The 12,629-nt window shown below is 46.8% G+C and overlaps 1 protein-coding gene across 1 annotated transcript in view; it reads left to right on the top strand.

Moving 5' to 3' along the window:
- Positions 1–12,629, top strand: part of LOC119442218 (neuroplastin) — a 69,874-nt gene that overhangs the window by 34,706 nt on the left and 22,539 nt on the right. The window contains exon 3 of the mRNA XM_037707005.2: positions 351–650. Coding sequence (XP_037562933.1) covers positions 351–650 — 300 coding nt within the window. The remainder of the gene's footprint in view (positions 1–350; positions 651–12,629) is intronic.

Genomic DNA, 12,629 nt, shown 5'->3' with positions numbered 1-12,629 from the left:
TTGGAATAACTGACAGTACCGCGCTGCAACACTTGTGGTTCCAGCGAAACCAAAGAACGCGTTCTCAGTGAGTGTTCTTCTCTAGACAAACGCATAAGCTCTCTGCACGCTACATCAAGCCTGCTGGACAACCGACCGTTCACGAAGCCAAAGGTTCTTATAAAATCAAGGCTTCAGGTGTGGACTGTGTGCACAAAGCCAAAGGCTGTGCACAGCCGCGGGAACGCCGCTAAAGTTAGTAAAAACAGCTGTATAGTGTGCGACCACATCTAAATCTGTGGGGGTGATGTGCGTGTGAGCGAGTGCGTTCTCCTGAGCCCATTTGTGTGCCCCTCTCGTGTCGTGCGCAGCCCCCGTCGACTTGGTGCCGTTCAGCCCTCGGCTGGTGGTGAGGGACGGCAGCACGATGCGGCTGCGGTGCAACGCGTCGGCCGTGCCCCGTCCCGAGGTGTCGTGGTGGAAGGACGGCGAACCGCTGCCGGGCGGCGGTCGCGTGCGGCTGCTGCACGGCCCGCCGCCGGACAACCTGCCGCTGGCGCAGCTCGAGATCAGCTTCATGGGACCCGAGGACGAAGCGGTGTACGCCTGCAAGGCATCGCACCCGGCCTGCGAGCTGAGCGCCACCACCTCCACCAGGGTGTTCGTCAGGAGTGAGTAGCACACTTTCTCCCTCTCCCTCCTTATATCTATACAAGAGGCTTGAGACCAGAGTTATTTCCTTGCATTTGCGTCGCTCATCCTTTTGTTTGATTATTGCGAACTTGTATTTTTCAGGCACGGTATTACGCATCAATCACTCGCGATGCTCGCTCATTCAAAAGCAGCATCGGCAACTGTTCTGTGCTCTAATGTTAATGTATATTCGCTAACGGGACAGCGCTATTGTGACGCCATGAAAGCAGTATACATATGACAGAAATCCAAGAAGGCGGGAACTATTTATTTATTTATTTATTTATTTATTCGAAACCATTATTAAGCTTCTTTTTTAAAGTTATATACCATGTATTTTTGTTACGCTTGCCATTATCATTTTCCTTGCCATGTTTGCCATATGTATGAGTTATGCCATAGAATGTGTGAGTTAGATATATTATTATATCTAACGCTTCCGGGACCATTTCTTCTTTCTTTTTCCTTGTTTTTCTTTCTTTTTATTGACTTCCACGTGTTTGGCTTTGACCTTTCTTAAGCGAAGCTTGTTATGAGGCACAGATTTCGGTGGCGTCCGTGTACGCAAAAAAACTATCATCATCAGCATTGGCTCGAGCGTCGTCGTCTTCTTCCACAGCTGGCTGCGTTGCCGCTCATCATTCCAGCGTAGAATTTCACTTCTGCCGTCGCAATGGGGAGGCCGCGTTTACGGGGGTATATGAGCCATTGCTTAAGGGGGTATGAGCCCCTTAAGCAATTGAACCCCTTTGTCTTACGCGACGGATGAATTTAATTTTGAAACAATTTCATTTCTAAGAATCGCAAGCGGCAATGGCGGGCGAATGCTGCTAACCACACCGCCGAGCAAACTCGAGACACCGAACGCAAGCGACAATGGCGGACTGCGAGCATACCGTCAGTGACGTCGTTCTCTCCGCCGCAACCGTCGCATCATGGTTAGTTTAGGTGTACCCAGGACAAGCTTCGCTTACCCCCATTTTCCGGTAGGGGAAGGGTTGGTTTTTCTTTGAAAGTTCTTGCTTATTTCGATTTTGCATCTATAATCAAGTATGTGTTATTTGCCTCTGTATCTACCTTTGCCCCTCCCCTCTGCAATTGACAACTGTACCTTGAGGGTATAATTAATTAATTAATTATACCCTCAAGGTGCGGAACATTCGGCGTTGGTGTGACCACGATGGTAAAAACTGAACCCAGGTGAGCCAATCGAGGCAGGTGATGATGTCAAGGCAAAGTGAATTAAGACAATGTTAATTATGACAGAGTGTTAGTTAATTACGGCAATATAGAGTTAATTAAGGTGCTCGAACTCACGACCTTTTGTGGGAGTCGAACATGCGACCTTGCGTTGTGCGCACTTAGTGACGAACACCGTTGGTTGTCGCAATTACACAATGCATCAAAACGTTTCGGTCATGTATAGTTACTCAACGACTGAAAGAGCATAGGCATCGCACTGTGGTCGCAATGCCTTCGCATTCATCCACGTAGGGATAACTAAATGCCCCTTGATTTATTTTTATTCGTTTGTGCGTTCGTCGGTTTACCTTGCAGCAGTCACCAACGTTGCTTTTGGTGCTGTTATAACGCCTTTATTTTCTTGAAAAGGGAATTAGCCAGAAGCAAGTTGGCTCGAACCTGTCCTTAAAACGGATGCACCCATTCCTGGAGGCACAGCGTCAGAAGTACATTGTAGGACATCGAGCGCAGCGCTATCCATGTACAAGCTAGTGAGTGTACATTACCTGGCGGGGAAATGTTCTCTCGCGGATGTCGAAATGTTGACATGGCGGCCTCATCGAGAACGCGCTCCAGGAGGCTGACTCGGAGATGTTTTTCGAAGCAGTTAAAATTAGCTTGCGAAGTGACTGCCCTCCATCTTTGTCATCGCGTATGTTTTCTTGCATTTTATTACTGAGTGTTTCTTAACTTTGTGGACGTTTGAGCATATGTATAACGCAACGCTTCTTTAGAAACCCAGCAGACTTCAGCGATTCCTTTGGCTCTGGACTCATTTACTGCGACAGCAGCTTTTTCACGCATGAAGACGGCCATCTTGTTTTGTCTTGCCTGCTTGTTCTATTTTCTATTTTTCTAGTTTCTATTTTTCTAATCTATTTTTTGAAGTAATCGTGTCAAGAAAAAAGTCATATATTTGAAATAACATTCAACTGATAATTATAAATTCTGTGATTTAGAGGAAGCGTTGTTTAGATCAACAATCTGTTCCTTAATTATCTTCTTTGCGACGTACACAACTTCCTTTCTGTATGGTACAGTAGCGCATATTGTAGAACATTTCAGTTTGTCAATTATTTCAAAATGAAACAAAATACTTGGCGTCGATCGCGTAGTGGATTGAATTGTTCGGCAAACATTTAATGAACTTAGAAAAGAAATTCAATATACAACGGCGCGGATGGGCCGGGGGAAATTATAATGTTGGCGAACTCACCATGACAAGTGCACGAACGAGGCTTATTGCCGCAGTTGTTCGCCCTATCTCCAACGCGCGCTGTCCGGCGTTCTTTCTTTGAACGAATAAGAAGTATTAAGAAAGCAACGTGTCAACAGTTTGCGCAACGCGCCAGACTTACCTTTCCGCTTGCCTGGTACATCGAGCAACATAATGAGTACGACCGGCTATCGCGACTGGCGTTCGTCCAAGCCGTCTGGCTATAGCTTGTAGTACTTGCACGCCCGTTTTTATGGGGTCCATGATAGTGCGCGCCCGACGTGTCTTCAGACTTGGACGCGAGGCAACGACGAAAAAGAAATCCTTACAGAAGCCACGCCACAAGGTCGTCGTCGTTTACTAGCTGTTTCGCTTTATAAATGTTTATTTCCACGTTGCCATCTGACCAGGACCTCGCCCCTTGACGCCTCTTTCCTCTCGTCTCTCGATTATGCAGGATTGCAGCTATACGCCAAGTTGCAGTTAGCGTCTTGAAAGCGTGTATAGTGTTGCGCAAAACGCGGCGTGAACGAAGCAATTCATGTTTCAGCATCTCATAACGAGCATGAAAAGAAAGATGTGAGCAAAGCAGATGTTTTTCTTGCAGGTTCGTCGTGATAAAATCTTAATAAGAAGAAAGTATTAAAAAATAAAAAACCGTTCGATAGTTTCGGGCAACCTGAATACGATACGTTCACTTCCTCACTTAATTTGTGCCGATAACCATGTGCAGGAGGTCAAGAAAGCTCTGGCCATTGGAGCAGATAGAGGTGAACATGAGCGCGAAATAGAGGGTGATTAGCCAGAGATTAAAGGGCGGCTGGCTATCGTCGCTTAAGGTAGTTGCTCATGCTAAAAAGTGTGTTGAAACCTGATCGGTATATTAATTGTAAGTGCTGTCGCCGTGACGGCTGCGCCTCGGTGAAGGGCAACATCAGAGTGAAAAGAAACATACTTCTAATCCACTCACCGCCATCGTGTCTCCATAGAGAAAGGGAGGGAGGGGATATAAGAAGTAGGGGTGGCTGACCCCCCTAACTAAATGCAGCTAGCTAATCAATACCGGAAGAACGGGAGAAAGGGAGAAAAGCAGCGAACACAAAAATGATGAAACGACTGCCACTCTTCTGTGGCACTCACTAGATGAAAGAAAACTCCTGGACGAGTGAGGCTCGTCGATGGCATATTTCGGGGGAAACGCCTGGACCAGTGAGACTCGTCCTATAGGCACGAAGAGGGTTAATGCTACGGGGCGTGCTGGTGCTGTGGGATTACACTACCTCCAGGATCGTTTGACGTCACAAACCACATTACAGGCCTTTCAAGGACACATATATGATGCACTTGTATAAAGACGGGCCTACCAATTCACCGCCGTTTATTACGGTGTTTGCGGGATCGGCCCAGTTTATTGGCCCAGACACGCAAGGTGAGGGGAAGAGCGAATGTGAAAGCTTCGCTCTAAAAGACGTTAATGTACGCAGGCATCGCGTCACCACGAGCGCGCTTGAATGTACGAGCACTGTAGAAGGAGGGTTGCGGACGGAACTCCAATGCGACGATTGCGACGTCACCAGTTCCCGCTGTTTGACGTGACGTTCTTGGCAGACTTTCTTGCCGTTTTCAGTCATTAGCTGTAACACCCCGGCCGCTTTCGACAGCGAGCTGCTTCAGCCGTCAGTATTCAAATGCACCATCCTTCACTAACGACGTCGATTTGCAGACTATTTACGGAAGAGGCCGCGCATATTGCAAGGCCTCGTATTGTTCGCTTCCTGCGGTGTCACCAGTGTCACGGGGCGAAGCGATAGCGTATACCGTCTATCTTCCCTAAGTGCCCTAAGGCTGGGCAGGCGGCATCCTCGTACACATAAATTTTTGGGAGGGGGGCACGTGTCCGGTGGCATACATTGAAAATCCAGAAGCCACAGCACCTAGCCACCGCGGTTGAACGCGATTGGCTGAAACGCCGCCGGCGACGCCGCGACGCCCTTAGCAACGGCTGTGAGAATACGCCGCGCCGCCTGACGCCTAATCTAACCTCACCTAACTTAACGCAGCGCCTGGGAACGTAATCCGTCACGGGGGCGTGTGTCGCGGGCACCAAGCACAAAATGGCGGCGCGTTGCTACGGTGTGACATCAGAGCAGAGTATCGCCGGCGGCGTTTCAGCCAGTCGCGTTCAACCGCGGTTGCTATGCGCTGTGGCTTCTATATTTTCAATATACGCTGCCCGGTGTGCCTATCTCTCTCACTGAGAGATTATCTCAGCGTATTTAATAGCTATCAAACTACTTCGTGTGCAATAAGGAAATAAACGTGGCAGCACGATTCTGGGCGCCCTTTACAGCCGTGTGCTGAAGTCTCAAACTCCGCAGGCATACGGTACCGGCAATAGTTAAAGAAGTTCCTAAGCATGATGGGCATTAACTACTTATCTTGGGAATGATAGTTCAAGCACGACAACAAAGAGAGCAGAGAGACGACACGTCGGTGTACGGTGTACGGACGAAGTAAAAATACAGCCCTACGAGGTGCTTTTTTTTTTTTTTTTTTCTTAGTGCCGACGTCAGCAACAGAGAATGAGCTTTATCGCGGGAAGCGGGTTGCACTGGTTGGAACACAGCTGCCATACATACATTGCAGCTGCAAGCGTCACGTGACCACGCCACATTTTGCGGCCAGGAACCTCGTACACGTACAGCCTGGTGTGTCGAGATCGACCGCTCTGTAATGTAGACTCCACTGTTGGGGAAGTAGCAACATGCAGCTTTTTCGTGTCTGCGTGCGTGCGAGGGAAAACGTTGTGCGGTCGTCGAACGTTGCCAACAAAAATATTTTTTTATTAAGCAGTCCATATGTGTTCTCGTGATCACGCTTGATTAGGAGTACAGTTAGATTGTTTGATTTTGTAGCACTGCACAAACGTAGCCGTCACAGCTATCCGCTTCACAAAAATATGATAATGAAGTGAGCCAATCTGAAAAGTGATCGTGCGGGCTACGGGTGATCGAATAATGGTATTTAGAACAGTATAATCCTGTTCGGGAGAAAAAAATCTGCTTTAAATATTTAACTTAATATTGCCTATTTCTTCACTCCTTAAGTCTCATAAGAAGAGGTTCATGTAGAAGCTATACAGCGAAGAAAGTTAATGTATATCCTTTAGTACACTTAACATCGCTTGAATGTGCGAGTTCACGCACCTGTGCAGCCAGGGAAATATGAACATTGGACCGCAACAAGTGCACTCACTCGCAATTAAAGTTGTGAAATGAAGAAACAACGAGCAATTCGGTTTGTATATACGCAACTTTTACATGAGGAGGGTCTCAACTTAGTACCGTGTCCTGTGTTTTCCTTTCTCGTCCCTATATTGTAAGTGGCGCTGATGCAGTATGGATCGTTACCAGCTTGCCCAATTTGCAATCCTAATGAATACGCATCTAATAGCAAAGACACTACGGTTCGTATTTTTGGAATTTTTGAATATTCGCACACGTAGTGCGTAGTGCATATGGGTAGCGCATATACATATAGTGCATATACGAAGTGTAGTGTTAACGATTGCATTGCTACGCTGTGTGTTGCCCCAGGTCTGACCTCCGTCTGTTGTGTGGTCTGTTGTTTCAGGCACTCGATTGAGGCTACGAGCATCGTAGCATTCGGCTTGTAGCTTGCACTCTCGAGCCATACTGTTGTGAAGCGCGCTGTACAGTTACAATGTAGCATGATCACATACGCGACGTCAAATAAGAACCGGGCGAATTTCAACATGCGAATGCCTTTTCCCAAATGTCAAAAGACGACTAACAGAATCAATCGGGTGGCTTTTTAGCGCGCATGAAACTACGGCTACATATGACTGCATAGCGTGTGCGAACTGCTCCAATTGTGCAGGCCGTTGTTGTTGTTGTTATATAAATATATGAGCCACAATAAATATATCGTTCATATCCATGCACTATGGGGGATTATAAAAGAATCTAATGAACTATTCCAAGTGATGATCGGAAATAAATTTTCAGAACTGGTAAAGAGTAAGGCATGTGGAAAGACGAAGTTACGCGTTATTGTGAAAAGAACAGCAACAGTAAGAATTGATACTCATTAATTGAACATTACAGAGATTTGGAGAAAATAGTCACAAATTTAACACGGCAATCGGTATGATTCAATGAGGAATACCAACATCCTTGCGGTTGAAGAGTCGAGGTCCCAAACGGAACAATAACAGGATCTGTTAGGTCCAGGCCAAATCTTCGAAGGGCATGATTTGGCCTTACTGTAGTGAAACGGTGACAATTAAGATATAGTAAGAAGTATTTAAGTGTTTGGTACTCGTTATGCAAAGAGCACAGAGGGGAGGTCACCGAGCCAAACCTGTGGGTTAAACCAGACCTTGAGGTCTCTCTCACGCAATTTTGTGCTGGGAGACCTCAATCCTCCGAGTGTTGCACAATTCGCTACGCCAGGGAAATAACAGGTGCTGGTAATCGGGAAAAGCGATGACGATTGAGTCCGATCATTCTTGCACAACTCTACCCGTCCGGCCGTTGCTGGACGTTGCAGCTCAGGCTTCATTCTCCTCTGTGTGCACTACAGCTGGCAGGGGCGCCCTACATGCCCGGCGCTGCTCTGGTTCCGTGCGCTCGCTCCCCGGAAAACGAATGTGCAATTTCCGGCGTCGCGAGTTATCCGCCTGAGTGGCACTTGACTCAGACTGCAAGCTGCGCGGCGCTTTGTGGTTGCGTGCTTGCGCAGAAATATTTCAAAACGGAGCTCTCAAAAGAGAGAGACAGAAAGCAAATGGAGGAGGAAAGGCAGGGAGGTCAACCAGACTAGCGTCCGGTTTGCTACCCTGCAATGGAGGTAGGGCAAAGGGTGAACAGAAAGATGCAAAAAAAAAAGAGAAAAAGAGCATGAGCACTGTACACACATGGACAGCAGGATGCATAGCGTAACTACAAGCTGTCATTGAGGCTGGTGTTCCTCAAAAACTTCGGTAGCGCACGAATAGCTTTCTGCGACATCGAGGGAAGTATAGCCAGGATCCAAGAAATTTTGCTTCGGAAAATGTTCTGCTGGAGTCCAGTCGGCTTAGTAAAGTCTGTAAAGATCTGCGCTAGACGTCGTACTGAGGGCAAGTGCACAGCGGGTATTCGACGGTTGTTTTCAGAACCACGGGTGTCGCACATTGGTGTATCAGTGGTGATATACACGCCCTCAAGAGCACCGGCTATAAAACTTATTGTGTTCTCATTCGCAGGTGTACACCTTGCACACATATGGTGTGGTTCGTCCGCGCGCCTAGCATGTTATTAGCCGATCTGCTGTAGCAAGTATATACATCTAGAGAAAAAACTGCATTTTGCATCTTGTAAAATAGAGGTGCTTGTATTACGACGTATACTACACTCCCCCCCCCCCCCCTCTCCCCGAGCGGCAATACTACACTACTGACTCTTGAAAGATAATGGAAAGCATAGCCGCAATACGACCATTATGCAGTGGCGCTGCCAGCGTTTGATTTAGTTTCTTCTTTCTTTCTTTCTTTCTTTCTTTCTTTCTTTCTTTCTTTCTTTCTTTCTTTCTTTCTTTCTTTCTTTCTTTCTTTCTTTCTTTGTGTTGCAGCGATTTGTGGACTCATATGTATCTCAGCGGTATACGTTGATATTGATCAGCGTGCCACCGGAACACAGGTCCCCACTTCTCGGATTGGGATAAATGGGATGGGGGAAAAAGGAAAGTCATTTTGTGCAAAGCCTACAGCCACAAATGCCTCGAGCTGTGGCGTAATGTTATACGCAGCTTTAGTGGGTCGCTTTTCGATTGCAAAGCGCATAGCTCCAAAGAAAACAATAAATTGATTGCAGTTAGTTTTTTAATAGGGACCCAATGAACCTAAAATACTACCAGTTGCTCGCATTTAATATTGATGTATTCATTTCGTGGACTGTTTGAGTAACAGAATGTATGTCAAGCGAAGGATAAACGCTATCGGGTGCGAAAAGGATTCGATTGGATTCGTTTAGGTGGAGTGGGGAGATAAGGGCATTTGCAAGTATAGTGTGGAACCGGCTGACTCAGTGCAAGTGCAACTACAGGCCACTCGGAGGGGAAGGGGGGGGGGGGGGGGGCTTTGTCCTGTGGTGGATGTAAATGTGATTATTATAACGAGAGAAACAGTACATGTGAACAGGAATTGACCAAATTAAACCAGTTTCCCCAAACTCTAGGCTGCTGTCACCAAAGTGAGCAATAGAACTTCCTGCGAAGCTCTATTAATGCCAAGTGGGATAGAGCGCATCTCCCATGACGCCTAGTTTATGCTCATTGTAACCGCTAGGTGTTAAAGATGAGGCAGTAGCGCACCATCAGTAGGTTTCGCCTGTCGCCATGCATTATAGTCTCTCAAGTATAGTTGTAGAACCCAAACCTATTTTCCATAATGTCATCTATGCCAGCTATTGCAGTGAAGATATTTTTAATGGATCTTTATTGTTTTGGAGCCACATAGGATGCTCAGTTTATCGACTTGCTTGCTCTGCATTCGCATATACCTTTGCAAATAATCTTCCGTACAAGTCGGCTCGTGACTACAATACAAATTATAATTAGTACAATTCCTTATGGATAGCTAACATGACTTGGTCGGACCTATACTAGTTTATTCCATAGCAATATCTATTATCTGACCGGCTGTGCTGGCCAGTTGACTAAATGCCGGCGAAGTCATTGAGTGCAATGGCCTCTTGCAGTTGGTTCCAGCAGGTACAACTGAGTATGAAAAGTCAATAGGAAATTCTATCACTAACTTGAAATCATTAGTTTTCCTACGGGAGTCAATTAAAGTTATTTTCATTTTTTTTCTACAAGAACATCAATATATGATAGATATCGCTCGCTTGGCAGAGACAGGTTCTAAGCCCACTAGTGTGATGTCATGGCTCCGCGGGGTTCCAGCAGCTTCCAGACCTTGAGCTTCGTAAGATTTTAATACATTTTCGTGTTGATGTGACAACATTTCGCGGGCAGTGCAGGAGCTCGTTGTATGCCGTTGCTATGCCTTCTTTTCCATCGCTACGCCTCAGGGTGTCGCAGCGCATGACGCGGACGCGAACAAAATCACCCAGTCTCATTCTGAGCATACCTGTCATGCATGACTTGAAACATTAACTGCGCGCGCACACCGTGAGACCTTAGCTGCCCATGGTCTATCTCTGTGATGACATCATCAGCGACGGCACTCTCGCGTGCATTGTCAGGCCATGACCTGTACCCAGGCAATAACCTGCGTTCCTCGATGTTGTTCGCGGCCGTCAAAACTGCTCGTTTCACTCTCTGTACGGGCTGCGTCACAACGATGACCGGATGACAATACTAATACGATATATCGTTTACAAGCAGCTCCTTGCACAAGGCGTTTGCTATCACTGTACGCTTTCCTGACAACCAACCATCAGTCTACAACGTCAATTCATATTGCAGGTCAGACGACCAACGTTGGAACGTGGACGTTTAAAATAATGCATTTTTTTTTCTCTAGGACCAGAGGCCCAATTACTGTGGTCTGCTTAACTATATCTAATTATCGCATCCTTGAGGATCACCATGTTAACCGCACGCTCAACGCAAAACAGCCAAGCGACACGAACATTCGGCGGCGTGGCCGACTATATTTTTCCCCGTGCGAACAACGCAGGAAAACTTCGTTCTATATTTTCGCGCGTTTGAAGTCAAGGCTGCCTTTGACATTGTGACCGCACAGCGCTAGAACATATGGCGCGTATAAATGAAAAAAAAAAAAAAAAAAGCCCGGAAAATTGACTTTAGTGTATACAGCGCTTTTGTATGAAATATACTCATCCGCCAAGTTCACAGACTCGTATTGACCCTTTTCGCGGCGATCCCGTGGGCGCTGCCATGTTTGATCACGTGGTGACGCGTCCATTGCTTGCCTCAACTGCCTCCGTTGCCTCCTTGTTTACAATGGAAGTGTATGACGCCGGCGCGGCTTATAAAACCTCTGTTTTCGGAGATATCGTAGACGGTGACTAGGTGGACGACACGAAGCTTTGATCACAGCTTCAGAGAACATGCAAAAGCGCTTTCGGAGCAGATTAAGCTATGTCCAAACGGTGCTAGCAGCGTATATGGTGCTTGTTCTAAAAGCGGGGCTAAATGTTTATTCCAAGCTATCCAAGCTTTCCGATTATGAATCCAGTCAGGATTAGTGTGTTTTGCTCTTTGTTCTTTATCTGGCAAAATATTTTGAAGCAGTGGCTTGTCAGTTTCTGACTCAGTGAAGTTCCTCGGTGCGGCCACTATCTGATTATTTTCTGCCTAATCGCTCGGGCGTGTGCTCAGTTCCTATAGATTTGTTCTTGCTGCGTACAAGGCTTGAAACGTAGCTGTTTTGTACATTAGGTACCTTGTAGCAAATATATATTACAGCTAGTAACTCGCTTACTCTTGTGGACCGTCACGGAACATTCAGCTTCGACCATTCGTGCGCCATAGGTGTAGTCCGTCATTTATTGTGCGTATACAGTGCGCGTATATTCAAGTGTGCGCCCATTCACTTATTCTTGATACGTCGGCGATAGAGTGGGCGTAAGTTTTCCTGTCATTTGACAAAGATGTGTATAGATAACGTGCGCGAAACTTACTATGACAGGAAGCGGCGCTACTCCCTTTGTCATTGTTTAACGAGTGGTACTCACTCTTGCCGACGTTCTGGGGATGAAGCCCTTTCTTTGAAGGTTAGCGATACAAGGCTTGCGGATGAGCAAAGTTCTGTATCCTCGAGGAAAGCCGTACATCACGAAGTGCCAGTAACACGTTCGGACAGTTGCAGCAGCGGTCCGTGAACTTGGCCACACATATTCACACGTGGCCACACTTTTGCAGCCAACTACTGCACACGTCTTCAATCCACATGATTCAATCTAGCATGATTGCAGCACAGTGTGTATATAAGCGAAACCTCAGTTGCATTTCGGACAGCTGATCGCATAGAAGCAAGGTAGAAGCGGTAATGGTTTAGTATTCGTGCGCGGTCACTGAGGAGAGGTATGGCGCGCCGCCGTGAGCGCCATCTCGTTTCTCTAAAACAAACTGCTCCGCGAAAAGGCTCAATAGAGCTTCCTTTGTGCGTCTCGATCTATACTTGGTAAGCGTATACCCACACGGCCTCCAATGACATCCAATGGATATCCTATAGAGACATCTATTGCCAGGACATGCATATCCCAGGGATGTGTTGAATACGTCCAGCAGCCGTTCCTCGCGTGATCATTTGGTCGCACTTTCATTGTCCCGCAGGCATGCTGCGTACGTTGCGCGGACATGTCAGGGCCTTTTTGCGTACTGTTTGCTATAATGCATATTCCGTACCCAGCAGATTATGTGTGGTTCCACACAGAATATTCCGTTCCCAGCAGATGCAACGGTCAGAACCACCCAAACAGCAAGCTCAGACACATCCTGTGTATGT

The sequence above is a fragment of the Dermacentor silvarum genome, chromosome 2 (genome assembly GCF_013339745.2).
Source record: "Dermacentor silvarum isolate Dsil-2018 chromosome 2, BIME_Dsil_1.4, whole genome shotgun sequence".
In the NCBI taxonomy this organism is placed as follows: Eukaryota; Metazoa; Arthropoda; class Arachnida; order Ixodida; family Ixodidae; genus Dermacentor; species Dermacentor silvarum.
Note: the sequence above shows the minus strand (reverse complement) of the source record. Positions and strands in the feature narration are given on the sequence as shown.